Source organism: Sitophilus oryzae, unplaced genomic scaffold (assembly GCF_002938485.1).
Source record: "Sitophilus oryzae breed Bouriz unplaced genomic scaffold, Soryzae_2.0 scaffold_381_pilon_pilon, whole genome shotgun sequence".
Lineage (NCBI taxonomy): Eukaryota > Metazoa > Arthropoda > Insecta > Coleoptera > Curculionidae > Sitophilus > Sitophilus oryzae.
In genome coordinates, this window is record NW_022146953.1 from 2,703,759 (window position 1) to 2,724,802 (window position 21,044).

The 21,044-nt window shown below is 32.0% G+C and overlaps 1 protein-coding gene across 3 annotated transcripts in view; it reads left to right on the forward strand.

The window, feature by feature from the left end:
- Positions 1-21,044, forward strand: part of LOC115885312 (homeobox protein homothorax) — a 394,897-nt gene that overhangs the window by 188,877 nt on the left and 184,976 nt on the right. For all 3 annotated transcript variants that reach the window (XM_030904184.1, XM_030904187.1, XM_030904186.1), the window contains one exon: positions 8,034-8,157. In XM_030904184.1, the coding sequence (XP_030760044.1) occupies positions 8,034-8,157 (124 nt within the window). The remainder of the gene's footprint in view (positions 1-8,033; positions 8,158-21,044) is intronic.

Genomic DNA, 21,044 nt, shown 5'->3' on the forward strand with positions numbered 1-21,044 from the left:
CAATTTCTACGAAAACTTGAAGGAATAGGTAAGGAGTGGTATAATACAATTTGATAGACAATTAAATTGTGCATCTGATTCTCATAAAATATACAGGGCGTTCTATTTAAATTAAATAAGTTAATGCCGTTTAAAGCTAGTAATTATTTAAAATAAATTTTTAGACACTCTGTATAAGGTAGTATAATTTTTATTATTGCGACACAATAACTGACCAATAAATAAACTTCAGTAAATATTTAGTATTAAAAACTTTGATATCCTCGGAGAAAAGAAGCCTTAAAATTTATACTGCAATTTCGCAAAATTGAAAATATTTCAAAAGCAGTTAGGTTTAAGTGTAATAAACCTTAATGAAATTTACCTTTATTTTAATCGTAGAAACTAAAAATGCAATAATATATAGGGTGTTCCGTTTAAAAAAATACAACTTTGATATTTTTTATTTATTTGGGACACTCTGTATCTTGTAAAAATATTTTTAAATTGTAGCTCTAATAGTCCTTCAACGAACCCAAAACTTACAATTTGTAAAAATCTAGTCGTTTAGTTACAATACTCCGTGTCGTATGTGGTGAACAACCCTGTATACTGCCCCTAAAAATATTTGCACTTATTTAAAACACACCCTGTATATCATATATCCTTCAAAGCCTGGAAAATACCGTACCTTAAAAGATATTTTTTTTCTAATACTTTATCGTTTTAATGGAGATATTCCCAGATGATTTAACAAGACGACGAAAAAGCAAATTAATAACTCCAGATTTTCCCATGGAAGACAAAGCGTCTTCTTTACAGCCTCTTCCCTTCCGAGAACAAGCCTCTATCGCATCTTCCGACGGCTATTCATCTCGTGGAGCGTGTGCAAAATCAAACATCCACCATGGGCCATCCTCGCCGACTTTACCAGAAACCATAAAAAGATGTTACGTGCCTTTAATATCCATGACGGCGGTGTACGCGTAACCCATGACTGGTTTCCGATACATTTTACTGCGCGACCGATTCTTTGTCAAAATCCGTCGTCTTTGTCTTATTTTAGCGCGATTCGGGACGGTGTTTTTTGGATGATGTGGAGGCGCCAATCGGGGTTGGGCATGAGAAAATCATTAATGTACTTTAGTACTTATGAAACAGTACAAATAATCTTGTATAAGTTTAGTATTTTAAGAGTCTATTACGCTGTACTGTTCGTGTTCGTGTTAAGCAAAATCCAAAATTCCAAACACACGTGCTTCGATTAAGGCTTGATTAAGGTTTGCAGAGCTTCAGCATTTGCCATAAAATAGCAAGCAATTTGTTACAAAACCATATAAATTATATATCACTGTAATCACAAAACTTCAATCTATTTCACTATTGTAACGGAATTTTAAATTATGTCTTTATTTTCGAGAAAATTGTCGAAAAATGTGCTACAATACGAATATAGTATAATACTTTATCTCTAATTTCCTTCATCATTTGTGGTAAAAATACCTAGACGCTTATTTTGCTAACTTTTCGGACTGGTAAAATGGGCCCTTAATAAGACACGCTTTTTGATGTAAAATAATTATCTAATAATCCTAATCAAATTTAATGAGAGTAACTTTATTTCTACAATATAAAACAAATTTCTTGCAGTATAGGTATATAATAAAATTATATAAGGATTCTTGCCACTTAACTGCTGATATAGAAATTTAATTCTACGCTGTGTTTGTCATAATGTGGATCAACCTGCTCTCACTACCGGTTTCGGAGCCCTACTCCATCATCAGGTGAACCTGGGCAGATCCACAAAAGTACTACAATTGCACGCAGGCCGCTATGTCCCGTTCGGGACTTGATATCTAACCGACACTTTCCGACAAGTCGGAATTAACTATCTCTGCGCTGTGATTGTCATTTTGTGGATCTGCCCAAGCTCACCTGATGATGGAGTTGAGCTCCGAAACCGGTAGTGAGAGCAGGTTGATCCACATTATGACAAACACAGCGTAGAATTAAATTTCTATATTAGCAGTTAAGTGGCAAGAATCCTTATATAATTTTATTTATTTCTACACTTATGTTTAGGCTTGTTGGGCATTTTTCAAGAGTTTTTTAACGCTAAGAGTCTGACTGCATTGTAAGGATATATATTTGATGATATAACTAACTGTACCAATATCATCTGGTTGTGTGCTAGGACGTAGTTACGTAGTAGTAGCTACAAACCTATCGATGAAATGATGCATGAAAAGTTTTTCATGCATATTGAAAAGTTGTAGCTTCCGAAAAACGGTCGAGGTAAAGCATCTAGCTTGTTTGCTAACTCAGAATTAGAATCGTTAATGTAGAGTTAATTAGAGTTAAGCAACTCGCATTTTCATTGGAGGACATTATCATATTTATTTCAAACCAATAATCAACGAGAATATTCGTATAATTTAACAAAATTACTGTATAAACCACTATAAATACGAATTGTTGGTTAGGTTCAATTTTTTTTCTCTTCTTAAATGCATTTAAGCGTTAACATTATTAGGCATTCGCATAAAAGTGTGTATTTTGGGTGGTATATTCTACAAAATTTGCAGGCTATCGATGAAACAGAAAATGTACAGATTACAGAAATAAATTGAAAATAATATTTATATTAAAAGAGCATTATATGTCACTTTTTCAAACATGTCCTTCAAATCTTTCAATTTAATAGCTGTTAGTAAGAAGCTTTTCTTCACTGTTTTTTTTTATTCTTTAGATTTTTAACGAAAACCTAAGACTTTTTTCAAGATAAGCAGAATATGATGGATAGCGCAACTCCCCAAAATAGCACTATTCGACTTGTTACACTAAGATAAACCATCTCGTTACATAAAAAAGCGAGGTATTTTGACAAGTACCTTGTGCTTAGCGGCCTGATTCGTCGCTAGACAACGAAGATACTTATCGGAAAGGTCAAGCGCGCCGTGTTTTATAACTTCTTAGCTGTAAAGAAGCAATAACTCTTCCTGGAGCGGTTATTACACCACGTTGGAGTGATATTAAGACGCTTATTTTCAGTCGAGGACATTTCTTATGTATGATATACATCAAAACAGATACTGTTATACTTTCTTCAACCAGTCTAATACACAGTTTTTATTTATTATCACGTATAATATTGTATTGTCGCTTATTGTTGACTCTCCTGTTGATTTTAGAAGAAACTTTTAAAGTACTGGATTAGACCAGGCTATCTATCAATTTTCAGACTCCATTACAGAGATTTCCTAGTTCTTGAGCCGATGCATAACTAAACTGCCGTATATTAAACATATACATTGATAAGTTTGTATTTTGTAGACTAATTAAGGTTGATTCTCACTATACCTTCCGTTTCCATTCCATATCCATTAATATTAACGCTATACGTAAGCTTCCATTCCGTATCAGTTCCGTACTTTTTTATTTTAAAAATTTGTATCTTTTGAAAAAGGTAGTAGATTTAATTAAGAGGTGAAATAATAAATTAATATCAGCAAAATGTTAACAGAGCTGATACAAATGTAAGAACTTGACAATGCTGTTTCCGATACGCTTCAGTCCGTTCGCTAAAAAAATGTATGGAAGGAAAGGATATGGAACGGAAGGGAAACGGAACGGATAGTGTGCATTGTCCTATTCATTTACAAGATATAATATTTTATGTAAATGGAAGGGAGCTGATTTGGAAGATATAGTGAGAATCAACATTAAACTGGATAGCGAAAAATTCTGTTTCTACATTCGTGAAATAATATTATTAGATATGACACGGCGCTGTCTCAAAAAATAAATCCCTGAAACTTTTCCATATTTTGCACCAGATATTATTTTAAAGCTAGAAATACCGCGCATCTATGCCATTCCCAATTCTCTTTCCTCTCTTTCCACACCGCGAAACATCTTTAGACCGAGCCCTGTTTATTATTTATCGCCGTTCCGACTGCCTTTATGTCTGTATATCGAACATGATGCTTAAAACGCACCGCAAAGTCCTTTTTTCTTATTCTCACTGACACCCACGCGACATAACGTACGCAAAGAGATACACGATAAATATAGAAAACGTATGTGGATCCTGCACGTTCGCGAGAGGTTACAGAGGACAGATTTATGCGCTTATGGGCAGGTTATGGGTTGCGGTTATGCCATGCGTCTATGGTCGATGGTAAATCAAATGGAACGATCATAGGAAAGGAGAACTAATGGGCCGGATGGTTGGATGCGGTTTTTGTCGCGCGCGCGTTCGTAACTGGAGTTAATGGAGGATAAATTCGCAAAGTGCTCGTTGTGGTTGTTGTAAATCTTGCTGTTTAGTTCAAGACAAACCGACTTTTAACTATCCTACAATAACTTGTTTAAAAACATCCCAAAAATCAGGTTACTTCCTAGTAGATTTTAGATTTTTATATGGAAGCTCTGGTGAAAGAAGGTAATGACAATGAGAGGCTTTATATAGAAACAAGGAAGCTAAGCAAGAGTAAATATAAAACAACCCCAGAGTTCCCAACTGGCAAAAGAGTACGAGAGACGCGATATCCCCAAAGCTGTTTATAGCAACACAAGAAGAAATCTTTCGTCAACTCGACTGGACCAACAAACAATTAAGTATATATAAAAATCGCTTTTGAAACGTCCTTCGACGTTGTGCGATGTCTAGTCCCGATTGATTTCGTTCATTCCAGTCTCCGTCACGCAGATACCTTGAGCTCATCGCCTTCTTGACACCATCCATCCAGTTTGTCCTTGGCCTTCGCCGTTTCCTTTTTTTGTGGAAGCCAGTTTAGTACGTTCTGAGGCAGTCGGGTGTTGTCCATCCTTCTTACACGTCCATACCACTTCAGTTGGTCACTCTCTATTTCCTCTACTATAGTTTTTGTCTACGCATTTTATCCCTGATTGTTTCATTTCGTACTCTATCCAGCCTTGATGTTCGTGCTAATCTCCTTATCGCGTCCATTTCTACCGCCAAAGAATTAAATATAGATAGATAATATCTTAACCATCTAATATTCGCTGATGACAATATTCCTGAAGGACTACAAGCACATATTAATAAACTAAATACAGCAGTGGCGGTCCCAGCAATTGCCAAAAAGGGGGGAGGTCTAGGGACTATTTTTTTTTTAAATGTTTATGTACAAAAGCAAATATGCAAAATAGCAAATTCGTATATATTTTTTATTAATAATTTACTGAAACAAGTTGAACCAAAGTTTCATAATACTTATTTATACAAAATACAAAACATAATATATATTAATTTATATTATTAAATATTTTTCTTTATTAGTCAGTGCTTGACCAATCTTTTAATTGCATACGCCTTAACTTCATCGAAGCAAATGTGTTAATGACTTACTCATGATCAATATCAACCTCTTTATGAACATACAACAAAGCCAAGCCGCTAAATCTTTCATTCGACATAGTTGAACGTAGATATGTTTTAAGGCGTTTGCCAGTTTGTCAATACAGCCAGCCATGAAGTAGGTCTAAAAATGAATCTAGCAAAAACTAAAGTAATGTAAAACGAACTGGTAGACAGAAAAGACATTCTAGTAAATAACACAACACTGGAAATAGTAGAAGAATATATACACACACCGGAAAAGTCTAGGGATATTAAAATTTTATCCAGCCATCGTCATTAATTTTATTATTTGCATTTCTGATATAATAAAATTAAAATAAACAAATAGTTTACAGGACGTATTGGAAATAAAAATGCGAAATTTACCGAATTTTTCAAATTTACCTTGATTTTTATTGAACTCAAAAAAATACACACATTTTTTTTTATTCTAAACTGTGAATTAAAAAAAAAGATAAAACCATTTTTACTTAATAAAGGGTATGGCCTCCTCTACTGTTCATTACAGCCCTACATCGTCTCTCCATGCTCCTGATCAGGTTGTCGATCTCTTCTTGAGGTACAGCCTGCCACGCTACATTCACGGCCCGAACCAGATCCCTACGAGTTTCACGAGGCATACCCATTCTCAAAATTCTTCTTTGGACCGCGTCCCATACGTGCTCGATGGGGTTGAGGTCAGGAGATTGTGCCGGCCAGGGTAAGATGTTTAATTCATGAGCATTGATAAACTCACTTACCACTCTGGCTGTATGAGGCCGTGCATTGTCATGCATGAGAATGAAGTTTCTCCCAAAATCATTGGCATATGGTAACACGACAGGCTGCTCAAGAATTAATATATGCTGGGAATAACCAAAAAAGACCGTAAAAGAATAGAGTGGATACGATAAAAGACCCAGCGCCAAATTTTAGTAAAAAAATTAATTTATTACCTATGTTAAACAGCGGTTTATCCGGCACATCAAAATTATTCGATTATATTGAATTATAAAGGCGAAAACCGGACCGAAATAAAAACTGAGTTTTATGCGCTTCGGCGCCTCCTAACTGACACAATTCCGCAAAAAAGCGCATTAAAAATACCGGAAAAAATTCCACACCATGCTTCATTACACCCGACGACCAGTTGGTTCGAGTATCAATTGGAATTAACGGTACGACACCTTGTATAATATGTTTTATTAAATTATAAAGTACGAGTGAGTATAAAAACGCATCCCGCGCCAATTGAGGCCCGTTCGATTGGAAAAATAACACAGAAAAAAACGAGAGCCAGTGATGGAGGGAAAAAATAAAACGGACTGTGGCACGTTGGAACCGGAACAGCTCGTTACGAGCTTCCGGTATCGGCATATGTATGTGTTTTGGGTCCGTATTGATGTGGGCGTGGATGAATTGTTCATTTTTTTCATCGGTTTTTGCACCAAAAATATATACACTATTATTTTGAAGTTAAATTACTATATGGTTTTCTGTTAAATACTTAACGCTCCAAAGAGAATATATACTTAAATATCAATACAAACCAATATACATTAATAGTTTTATACTAATACTAGCGTGTACCCGCGACTTCATTCGCGTCGTAATTCGCGTTCATAATTTGTAATAGTGATGATAAAGCAAAGCAAGAATTTCTATTAACATACAAACTGGATAAAATTTTCTCACATGTACGTCAACATGAGAAAAAACAATTGGAATTTGACTTTCGAAAAATCCTTTTGCCAAAAATAAGCTTTTTACGTCAAGCAGTTTAAGCAGAATCGTGGTTACTAAATTACCCAACTTTTTGGAACACCCTGTACGATTTTTCAAAAAATTTCAAAATATGAAAAAAAAAACAAAATAAATTATGCGTGTCCAAGCGTTTTCCCGAAAGACTAACCGTTTTTTAAATAAGAAGTATTGTAATATTTGAGGGGCGTTTTCACCCTCTTGGAATTTGAGATTCGAGAAACCCTTCCTGTTTCAATCCGTTTTCCAAAAAACAGCTTTTTACGTCAAGCGCTTTAAGCAGGATCGTGATTAATCAATGACCAGATTTTTCGAAACACCGTATATACATTTTTAAAAAATCTTAAAATATGTAAAAAAAAACAAAATAAATATACGTGTTTAAGCGTTTTTTCGGAAACTTGACCGTTTTTTAAATAAAAAATATTGTAATATTTGAGGGGTGGTTTCACCCCCTTGGAACTGGAATTTCGAAAAATCCCTCCTTATCGAACCTCTACACCCTAGAATAAACCTGTATGCCAAAATTGAGCTTCTTACGTTGAGTGGTTTGAGCAGGATCGTGATTAATCAGTGAGTCACTTAAGAATTTTATATATTAGTATAGATATAAATATAGCATAAGTAGCAAGGTATATATTGTTTTTTTCTATACACTATTTAGCCTACTTTTACACTTATTAACTTAATACCCACACAAGTAATATAAGCCAGAATATGTGTGTATCTATTTCTAAATGACATATTTTTTTACCACAAAACATATATTTACAATTTTTATAAACAATAGACTTTAAGAACCCCTCTGCCTTCCAAACCGATCACATGTTTTATACAAAATCCATATCCATGTTGTCCATCCGACCCCGTCCAGCGAACTGATAAGACGCCATCATTTATACCAAAGTATTGTTTCTGATTGCAGCGGCCCCCGTCGTCGTCCTTGAGCTACGGAGGACCTGTCAACGATGACGTGCGATCTCCCGGCACACCTGGACCCCTCTCGCAGCCGCCCGCGTCGCAGCAGAGTCTGGACGCCTCGGATCCTGGTAAGTTTCCGTTTTTTGTACCGTAGTTTTGGAGATTTTTGAAATGTTCGATGATGCTCTTATTTTACATCACCTCCTGTGTCTAGTAAGCTTATTGTAATAGTACCGTTATCAGTGGGTTGGTAATCAGCATAATTTTGGAGATTTTTAAAATGTTTGATGATGTTCATATTCTACATCACCTCCTGTGTCTAGTAAGCTTATTATTATATCACCGTTATCAGTTGTTTAATATTTAGAAATTACATCGATATAATTGAAGAATATCATTAGGTTTTTGATGATGTTCATATTTTACATCACCTGCTCTATCCAGGAAGCTTATAGTAATATTACCGTTATCAATGGATTAATAATTAGAAATGATGTCAATATCAAAAAAGATTTCTTCAAATCTTTCATGATGTTGTTATTTTACGTCATCTGATCATTCTAGACCTACCGTTATTAAGCGACTTCTAATTGAAAAGTTATCTAATCTATGATTTTTTTTATATCAAATCTAATAAAAATATATTATATTCGTTTATATCGTTATGTTCCTTTGATACTACGGTATTTCTATTGATATCCTAAAGACTTTATTTCTTCTTGATTATTTTTTTGCAATTAGAGAACCTTTCAAAGTAGCAACTATAAAAATAACTAATAAAAAAAAATATAATAAAATAACCAAACAATTTACCGTTTTCAATCTTGATCGTTCAAAAACTCCAGGAATGCCAAGCACGCCATCTTATTTAACTAAAGTCGATCTTTTGAACCTGAAGATGGGCCTTTTCGATAACGACGAAGGAAAAAAAACCTGAGAGGCGAAAAAAAAACGAATGAACGTTGACAGGAACTAACCGATACCAGAAATTTCAGATTGTTCGAAAACGATACGCCCGAAGAGATAAATCTAAAAATGGCCCTAGAGTTTTTGAGATGCTTGTAGCCGGGTCCGGCGGACGACAGAAAAATTTATCGCTTTTTTTTGGGTCTCTGTGTGTGTTTTTTTTTTCTCGATGACTTCGTGTGATCTATCGAGATAAATTCGGAATGAATTCAAATCTATGCAGCTTGATGGTCTCCGTTGAATTTTAAAGGTTTTGTGCTTTGTTTTTTAAAATGGATACTTTGGAGAGTTCTATTTAATACTTTTTTCCATATTAACTGTTAAAATTGCCTTATATCTATCAAAAATAGTAGATAAAATAGTACTTTAACCCCAAGGGTAGATTAAATGATACTTTAACGGCGAGGATAGGTTAAAAACTTTATTTCTTCTCGCACGTTTTTTAATTGCTGCCATTTTTGAAAATGTTTGTATTTCTTTTCATAAGTTCTTCGGGATTTAAATGGAAGTAGTTTGGATATGGCGTTTGTCACCTCAGCCTGAATATCTGTTGGTCATTTACTTAGGTATTACGTTTTAAGCCATTTTCGGCTCCAATTCAATCAGTAATCGACACGAAAGAGAATTAAAAAATATTGACTCAAAACTGACAACTAAAGAGACAGCTTTATTTATTTGTCAAATTACATAGAAACCAACGCTAACCCAGCTCAATATGTTTTATACTCGTAATAAATTCCTTGAAATAATAATTTCTGAATATTTTTTAAAACGTAACTCGCTATGGAAAAAATATTGTTTTATACACGACGCGACGATAAAATTGCATTTTCGTCTCCCGAAATTAATTCGCTCGCATAAAATACCATTTTATCGTCTTGTATGAAAAATAACTATTTTATTCTCTTAGTTTCCATACCCTTATTCCCTAGACATCGACCCAAAAATAGAAACACACCAAAAAAAAAGGGAACTAGAAGGAAACCCTACGGTCCTACGAAAGGAAAATTAACAACCTCACCAACTATATCGCTATTTATAGCCTCGTTCCCCATTTCTTCAGCTAAGTATAATATTTTTATTTTGCCGACGCCACCGCCGTTGTGGGGGTTGGGAGAGGCGCAACGGAGTCCCAGGGGAGCGCGAGGGGGCCTAGGGGTCGAAGCCCCCGCTAATGGAACTTGTTTAAATAGGACTAGAGCGGAGCAACGAGCTTTTGGCGCTAATAGCTTTCTCGCCGGAATGGGAATGGAAAGCGCGAAGTTTCCTGGCTCTAGGATGACGATGGAGATGGAAAAAAGGAAGAAACATTGGCGTGCTACCATGAAAAAGAAGGGTTTTAAGTTTAAACAGGTCAAAAATCAAAATCACTTGAAGAGGAAATGGAAATAGTGTCTCTATCTTCAAAACAAAAGGTTAAAAATGAAAATATTTTTTTTTATCAAAAATGGTTTCAAAAATACTGTAAAGAGACGAAGAAGAAGTTTTTAGACGGTTCAACGTGTACTACGTAGCACTAAATAAAACACTAAATCACCACAATACGGCAAAACACTTTTTTTTAGTGTCGTTAGCAAATGATTAAAACTAAACTAATATCTACAAGTTGTGAGCGTTTATATACTCGCTCAGTAAGTGGGCGTGGTAAAAAAACTATCCAAGCGAGTCAAAATTAACCGAGCATAACAATCAGTTACAGAAACTAGAGCAGTAGGTACAGAGAACTGGATGGAATTGGGCCATTGTCTCTGTTCATTGTTCATACTATCTTTACATTTATTTATTTTGACGCTGTCATATGCATCTAATTGCCTGTAATTTGAGACTTGTTTAACTAATTTTAAATTATTAATATCTATACACTATTCTTTCTCAACAATATATTCAGCAAAGCAAGATTTATCCGGTCTATCATATCTTATCTGAGCTATATGTTCTTTAAATCTAGTTAATATTGATCTTCTACTTTGTCTAACATATTTCTGATTACAATCTTTACATGAAATTTCATAAATACCCGGTCTTTCTATTGGAGGTGTTTTATCTTTAGGATTACCTAATAATTATTGTTGTAATTTATTATTAGCACTATACACAAGTTTATAATTGACATTCTTAAAAATTATTTTTAAACCATGGGATAACTCTCTATCAAACGGTATTGAAAAATATTTTGACGTATCTTTCTCCACTTGAAAAGCCGAATTTTCGGCAATCGCAAACTTATACCTACGTTTTCTAATTATTTTATCCACTAATGAAGAAGCATATCCATTACACTCAGCTACATTCCTAATGTAATTTCTTTCTATTTCATATCTTTCGTTGGTAAGTGGAAAACTAAGTAATCTATGAACTAAGAAATTTAAACTAGCCATCTTATATTCAACACTACGACACGGCTCATTAGGAATATATCTGCATGTAGTGGTATTTTTTTCTATAGATATCAATTTCCAGGCAATTAGTAGTATTTCTAATAACATCTATCGTTCTCAATTTCATAGGTAAATTTAATGGAAGGAAAACGATTATTTAATTTAGAAATAAAATTATCTATGGTGTCAAAAAGTGTGTCATAAACAGCAAAAATATCATCCACATACCGAAACCGTACTCTTGGAAAATACTCAAACTGATTTTTAGCCTCAACTTCAAACCTGCTCATGAATAGATTAACCAAAAATGGAGACAATGGATTACCCGTTGCTGTATCTTCCCGTTGTTCAAAATTTTTTTTTATTAAATTGAAAACAATTTTGTTTCATACATTTGCGTTCAGTATATTATTATTGAACTGTATATGATTTCAGAAATCTATTTCTATTAACCAAACAAAAACCATTTGTAGTTTAAAAAGTTCTGTAGAGGTAAATTCAAAACATCTACATTTTCTACAAATTTCAGGAATAATCTCTGAAAAAAAAACTAAAATAACTTTAATAGATTCTTTTCCTTCTATTACCAATTGTTTTGAATCAAATATTTCAAACCACAAATCAACATTTACCGATAAAGAAGTTTTGAATGAACAAAACGTCGCACATCCTTACAAGCTCATTAATTACCAATCTAAAAATAACTGGACGTCATTACATTGAACTATTTCACAGAGATATCATTACGAAAAACAGATAAATTGTTGTACTAGATTCCTCGAATTAATAGAAGATTGAAAAAAGGTTCCAATTGAACGAAGTAGAAACGATGTGACAGAGGTTATCAGTTTTGTAGTAAATTGCCTTGTGGCGGTCCGTTTATGATGTAGATCCTACGGAAGTCGCGATAACGCTTTTTCTTTTTCTTGTTCTCTTCTTTTTTCCTGTTTTCTTATTAGAGATAAAATTGACAAAGTCCACTAACTACGGCGGCGGTTTAAATGGCTTTGTATTATGCGGAATGATGCCGAGAAAGAGTTGCAGATATGTAAATTGGAATCGGGTGTGTGGTCTCTTTATATACGAAGACTAGTTTACTTAATGTTGTTTTCTTTGATTCTTCTTTGTCGGACTGAAAATTATATAATTTTTTTCGTTTAAAAAATGTTTAATTTATCTTACTAGTTGTTATAATTTATAAAAAGAATATTATAGTTAAATAAATACAGGAAAAACTAAATATCTACCTATTGGTGCAGAACTATCTAGTGTACATCTAGAAAATGAAGAGATAGAAGCCTGCAATGACTACACCTATCTAGGAGTGATATTTGATACAACAGCTAAAGATGACAAAGAAATTAAAAAACGAATATCACAAGCTAGAAGAACAATTGGCTGTCTGAATGGAGTATTTTGGAGTAATGAAATAGGGAAGAAACGGAAGATCAATATATACGAGACCCTGGTAAAGAGCAGTCTACTTTATGGTGCAGAGACTTGGCGAATAACGGAAGCCAACCGAAAAAAACTGGAAGCGGTAGAAATGGATGCCTATAGAAGAACCTTAGGAATTTCCCTAAGAGATAGAGTCCGTAACGAAGAAATCCAACAGAGGATAGGAATAGAGGGATCCTTGGCAACCGACATCGAACGCCAACAACTTATGTGGTACGTACATGTCCAGAGGATGGATGACACACGACTTCCAAAACAAATTATGCAATGGATACCCCAACATCGAAGAAAACGTGGAAGACCTAAGAAGACTTGGAAGAGTCCGAAACGAGGGTTGAGGTTGTCACAAGAGCAATTAGTGCCAGAAATCTCAGCGAGGGACAATGGAACGACCGGAAGACGTGGAAGTTAGGCATCGGACAACGTCGCAAGACGTTCTAAACCGTTATATATATATATATATATATATATATATATATATATATATATATATATATATATATATATATATATATATATATATATATATATATATATATAGAAAATCTGGGATTTAGTGGGGTTGCAGTCGGAAGGGTTTGACAAAGAATTAATACACTTTGTTAATTGTCAAGCTTTCGGAATTTATTTATTCCTTCCTCAGGACATTAACGTGGTACAGAAAATACCTTCATAAAAACTACATTAAACATGGTTTGTGTTGATAACTCCACCGTGAAAGCATCGCTGACCAGTCAACCAACAAGGACTCTTATAAGGCGGTTAAGCCGCCAAATATAAGTTAGAACATTAGAATAATTAAGAGATGTTAGAAATTTTTAAATTAAAGAATTTTTTGCGTCTCAATCCGAAGCGTGGAGGCACAAAACAATTCGAAGCCCAAAAGGAGGCGCAAAACAATTCGAAGAAACCCTTCCGACTGTAACCCCACTAAATCCCAGATTTTCTTTCTCACTAGTCAGTCGAGACTACATTTTCTTTCTCACTAGTCAGTCGAGACTACTTTCTGCCTATATATATATATATATATATATTTATATTATTGTTGTATACGATTGAATATGGAATAATATATATATACAAATTTATGGATATATAAAAAGTAATCTAAATCCTATATATATATATATATATATATATATATATATATATATATATATATATATATATATATATATATATATATATATATATATATATATATATATATATATATATATATATATATATATATATATATATATATATATATATATATATATATATATATATATATATATATATATATATATATATATATATTATATATATATATATATATATATATATATATATATATATATATATATATAGGATTTAGATTACTTTTATATATCCATAAATTTGTGGTGGATATATTTTTCCATATTCAATCGTACACAACAATAATCAGTAAAGCCACCTCGTCATTATGAAGAATAACATCAAAAAGTACCGATAAAAACGAAAAAATTGCAAAATGTTTGTGGCAAGTTCATTTCGCTCTTAAAAATTAACCAACGTATTTGTTGACATGAGTCAAAAAACAAAATATTTAGGAGACACGGTTCTGGCCGAAAAATAATGTTTTAGGAAAATTTACTCACGAATTTATTGCACAGGGTATTTTAAAAATAGGGTAAAATACAACACTTCGATTAACCCTGTATAATAAGTCAAATATTAAAGTTTATAACAAACTGAAGATACGAATTAAAGTTGATATATTTATATACAATATAAAGTTTGCTAAAAAAATCTGAGTATATGATCAAAAATCCCCCAAAAATCTGTTACTTTCATAATAACAATAATTAGACTTACACACCTATTTTTGAAATGATTACAAAAACAAGAGCGATTACGAATTCAGCTTGTGCAGGGCACAAAAAGAGAATATTTAAGTCGAATAATTATGCTGGACTCATTAGTTGCCAGGCTTATCGCGTGACAAAATCAGAATACAAATTCATAGATATCTGATCGAACGTACAATAACGAATACGTTCATTATTTTTTTGCCTTCAACAGACTTGTTCATATTCAAGTGTTTCAGGAATTTCATAACATCTAATTGTGGCGCTTTTTTACAGAGAGGTTTATTAATTTTATGTTTTTTTTTTGAGATATATTATTCCACTCGAAAATTAAGTACCTAACGAAATTCTAATAATATTATGGAGGAAGAATTATTATTGGGATTTAAAATATACATAGTTAGTTTTTAATTGTTGTAGAGGAACAATCAGTATCAGAAGTAATACTGTTTTTACTGATGTAGAGTAAAATACTCAACGGTAATTAAAATATACACGTTTAAAACATATTTTAATAATTACAGAATTAAAACTAGATATCAACGTATAATTATGTGACAAAAATTAGCTAGATGAAATGAAATGCTTAACATTTTTCCTTTCCTTTTCGCTGCTTTTCAAAGATTTTTCCATTTTAAAAGGCATATGTGGAGTTCTACTTCGAAAAGCACCTACAATAATTTCTCTCATGTTGTCGACAATAGTTGATCGAGTTTTGTAAACACTGTCTTTAACATATAAACCCCATAAAAAAGCCAGACTAGATAAAATCACAAACATTTTTTGTATTATGTTAATTGGTGAATGCACACTACATTCACCTAACTAATAGAATCATATCAATTCTCTCTGATGTAGAATAAGTTTCCATTTTCGGTAAATTTCTGAGAATTTGTTTTATTTAAACTGACACAAAATCATAACTAGTTGTTAAAGTTGGACTAATTAGACAGCTATATTGAAGTAACGTCAGACATATCACAGCCACCCTAGATTTTATCAAATAATAAAGATCTGCTGACACTAAATCATAAAAATGAAGATATCTAGGAAAATCTTTGTTTGAGGGGTAGGCAACCTTAATAGTATTTTGAAGCGACGTGAATTCCTCATTGCAATATCGGAATAATATACTGGATGTTCCATTTAAAATAATAGAGTAACTTGGTTTTAAAGGTGATCAATGTTCAATATTAATTTTGATACACCCTGTATAACTTTTGGGGTCAAGTTTTAATTTGATTTAAATTACAATAGTTATTTTAACTACATATTAGGCTATACCGGGTAAATTCCAATTTAGGTAGCTTTTATTGAAATTTAAAAACTGTTTTTGATTTTTGGAAAATGTAAAATATATAGGGTTGTTCACCACATACGACACGGGGTATTGTAGCTAAACGGCTAGATTTTTACAAATTGTAAGTTTTGGGTTTGTTGAAAGACTATTAGAGCTACAATTTAAAAATATTTTTACAAGATACAGAGTGTCCCAAATAAATAAAAAATATCAAAGTTGTATTTTTTTAAATGGAACACCCTATATATTATTACATTTTTAGTTTATACGATTAACATAAAGGTAAATTTGATTAAGGTTTATTACACTTAAACCTTCGTTTTTGAAATATCTTCAATTTTGTGAAATTGCAGTATAAATTTTAAGGCTTCATTTCTCCGAGGGTATCAAAATTTTTAATACTAAATACTTACTGAAATTTATTTATTGATCAGTTATTGTATTGCAATAATAAAAACTTTACTACCTTATACAGAGTGTCTAAAAATGTATTTTAAATAATTACTAGCTTTAAACGGCAATAACTTGTTTAATTTAAATGGAACACCCTGTATATTTTATGCGAATCAGATGCACAATTTAATTGTCTATCAAATTGTATTATACCATTTTTTACCTATCTCTTCAAGTTTCCGTAGAAAATGCATTTTCTTGTAATTTAGAACTCATTTATCAATATACCCATGGAATAATGACATTTTAGATTTTTTTTAAAGACGTACCAAATTTTTAAAGAGTACAGATACTAATATTGTCGATATAGTTCGTTTATTTCATTTAAAAATAAAAAAAAAACTGTTTAAATATTTGTTAAAGAAGACCAATTAATATGATTTCAGTATTCAAACTACATTAATTGACTGTTTGCGTTGATTAATAATAATTGCTCCAAATACTAAAAAACTGAATTATGTATGTGTATTAGACAGTGTGGTAAAAAGTAACACCTTAAAAATTATATTTAATTTTTTGACAAATGCTTATTTATAACAACAGAGACGTTCATGTTCATAACTTATTATTATATTGATTTCTGATTCAAATCCACATTTATTTAGAATAATTTATTAACGAACACAAATAAGTACGTAATTAATTAGTATTTGGGCGGAAATACTGGTGGTATATTTAATTAATGGTATACTCTTTTATAAAGATTTAAATAGTTTTCGTTTAGCATACAAATGGGCTAGTAATATTATCGTTTTAGTAAAAATGATTATATTACTAGTCTGTACATTTTGTACATTTGTCGTTATAAAAACAATCTAAAATGTCAATATTCCATGGGTATATTGATAAATGAGGTCTAAATTATAAGAAAATGCATTTTCTACGAAAACTTGAAGGTATAGGTAAGAAATGGTATAATACAATTTGATAAACAATTAAATTGTGCATTTGATTCTCATAAAATATACAGGGTGTTATATTTAAAGTAAATAAGTTATTGCCGTTTAAAGCTAGTAATTATTTAAAATTAAGACACTCTATATAAGGTAGTATCATTTTTATTATTGCAGCACAATAACTGATCAATAAATAAACTTCAGTAAATATTTAGTATTAAAAACTTTGATATCCTCGGAGAAATGAAGCCTTAAAATTTTGACTGCAATTTCGTAAAATTGAAAATATTTCCAAAACGGTAAGGTTTAAGTGTAATAAACCTTAATCAAATTTACCTTTATTTTAATCGTAGAAACTAAAAATGCAATAATATACAGGGTGTTCTATTTAAAAAAATACAACTTTGATATTTTTTATTTATTTGGGACACTCTGTATCTTGTAAAAATATTTTTAAATTGTAGCTCTAATAGTCCTTCAACGAACCCAAAACTTACAATTTGTAAAAATCTAATCGTTTAGCTACAATACTCCGTGTCGTATGTGGTGAACAACCCTGTGTCAAAAACCTTACATTTTTTAGTCATACAATTCTTTAATAAAACTCACCTTTATTTGTTGCCTAGAGTCCGAAAATCGATTAATATATAGGGTGTTTTATTACAAAAAAACATAACTTTGATATGTAACTTTTTTTGGGAACACCCTGTAGAACTGTCTACACTGTAAAAAATCAGCCTGAGTGAACACATATTTCTCAGGGAGTGAATTTTTTGAGTGAAATAATTGAGTACATTTTTATCTAAAATAGAGTAAATTCATCATTTTACTCAAATATGATCTCTATTTAATCAATAGCTATTGAATAAGCTCATGTTCGAGTTATAACCCCTATCTTTGAGTAATGGAATAGAAAAATTCACTTAAAAACTCATGTTATAGTTTTACACAATAAAAATTTGAGTTAAATCACCCAGTTTAGAGTATTTTCGCTCATTACTAATCATACGTCATACGCGCTTCTTCGATACCGAATAAGCTATTTCCCTGTTCCTCAGTTTTTAATTATCTGTTCGAGTCGTTCGAATCAGGTTGTCTTGTCCTACAAATAGGTTGTCTTGTTCCTTCGAAGGTGCCCAGGTTACAAGTCCATAGTGTATGTGTGTGTGATGTAAAGTGTGACAGTGGCCGCGTGGCGTGGTGAAGCGAATACGAACTCATAACTCCTAAGTATGTTTTATGTTAAGAACATTTTTTTTCACATCGCAGAAATCCGCCCAACATATATTCAAATTCTACTGCATCTACTGATTGCCGCAATGCTCGGATGTTTCCTGGACTAATTAGCGTAGCGAAAATCTAGGTACTTTCCCTCAATCTGGAACTGGGAACTGGAACATTTGGCAGAATAACATTTTTTTTTAATTTTCAGGAGGAAAAGTATCTGGATTTTCCGGAGGATTTCGTTATTAAAAGTTAGTTTAGAAATTAGAAATATTCGAGAATGTTGGTAGCCGAGCTGACGAATGCTCTTAATAAAGCGGATTTTTGCGATGTGATGCAACTTTTCTAGACATCTAGCTTAAAAAGTTCCTGTATTTTTTCCAAAAAGAGTTGAAAACTTTTTAAAATGTTTTTGATATTATAATAATAGTGTTATATTTGGTTTTATTTGTTTTTTTGTCAAATAAAAATGACAAATAAAAATATTTTTGAAGGTTCTACAGTTTTTTATTTGGTTTGTTAAAAAAAACGAAATATTCTAAATGATTTTTTTAAAAGCTATGTAAGCTAACTTGTTATTTTATTACAAGTGACCAGATGCCTCCCAAAAGTGAATTTTAGGAAATGGACATGTTCGAGACCATGTCCTAAACTGAAACTTACCTTTGAAAGGCACCTGCCCACCTGTTATAAAATAACAAGTTAGCTTACATATAGCTTTTAAAAAAATAATTTAGAATATATTTCTCAATACTGAGTGAAATTAATACTCAGATATGAGTACTAATCGAGTTAAGTGTAACACAAATTTGAGTAAAAGTCACTCAATAAAAGGTGTCTTGAACTCAACACTTAGTGAGTTCACTCATTTTAAAGTGAATAAATTATCAAAATCGATCAAAATCCTACTCAAGGTAAACAATAATGAGTAAAAGGAGTCTTTCGTCTAATCTCGATTGAGTGAAAACACTCAGTGCTTTTCACTCTGAGAATTGAAGATTCACTCGGTTCTGTAGAGTGGAAATTTCACTCAATCGGGTGTGGACAGAAATTGAGAAAGTATTGAGTGAAATCTGAGTGAAATTTCACTCATTTTTTTTTACAGTGTAAGTTAGGGAAGTTACTCTGGGTATTGCATTTTCAAAGTCACTTATTATATATTTTACCTTTTCGAAGTACATAAATTAAGAGTTTAAAGAATGGGGTATGTTTAAAGAAAAAATTGTTTTTGATTCTCCAGAGGCATTACTAATATCGAAAACAAACTAATGAAATATTCTAATGTCGTTTTCAATGCAGAATGAACGATTCCTTATATTATTCCATCGATCTTTGCCTCTCGGTATCGGCCCATTTGATCTGAACGATCGACCTAGAAGCGCAGAGGGGTACTCAAATAATTGAAAATGAACGAATCATTAGGCAAAAATTTTATCCCATTAAGTAAATTAATACGAGGTTGATGTACATTCATTCGAAGAGGGTTTCGATGTAATCGTTCGCGTCGTTATCAGAACGGTGATTACCAGTTGATGAGTTTTAGAAAAATCGGCTCGTATTAGTCATTGCGTTCGATATCATCTGTAATATTATTAATTTTTCTTTTAAGTGTAATATGTCTGTTTGGGAATGGCAATTCTTTATTTATTTAGTAAATATTTATCCAAAAAAGTCCTATGGGTAAGAAAAAAACCTGTAAGAAAATCTACAAAATAAAATAGTTATTTTTTGTAAACATTGCTGGCGTTAATCCAATGGAGACTAATTGTCAGCAAAATTTACCCAACAGACAAAAAAATTAAAAAATCTAAAACAACAATGCTGACAAATCTAAAAAAAAAAAACTTCGTTTTCCCATGTTCGTCAAGGTAGGTAATGGGTAAACGGTAAAAAAACAGGATAATGAAATTTAAAAAATTACAAAAATTGTTCAAAAGTGCCTCCCTCTTGCATTAAACAATAACCCAAACGATCATAAAATCCCCTCCTCACATTGGATAACATATCAGGGGTGACAGTATCAAAGGCATTAAATATTTTCTGCCTTAACTGCTCCAAGTTTTGAATTTCTTCATGGCCGTAAATTTTAGATTTTATGTACCCCCATAAAAAGAAATAATTCACCGAGAAGTCAGGTGAAATTAAACGTCAGTCTAAACAAAACTGTCATTTTTGAAAACTTGTCAAAATTAGGACACACGCTAAATGGACTTGATTTTTCTATGCCTCGAAGTCTGTGGACTTTTCTGTATAATCTCACAGTAATTTAATAGATTGCTCGTCATATTATATCAGCTCGTCGGAGATTAGGAAAAAAAAGATATTTATAGTATAAAAAATTAATTTATTTAACAAAATTTAATTAAAGATGTGACAAAATAGTTACATTTCTATTAGTTCTATCGGACTTTTTTCGACTATATAAATCTTTATTTTTTGTAAACTTTAATGCATAAAATATTTTCAATCTAATAAATAATTTAATGATATAAATAAGAGGAAATT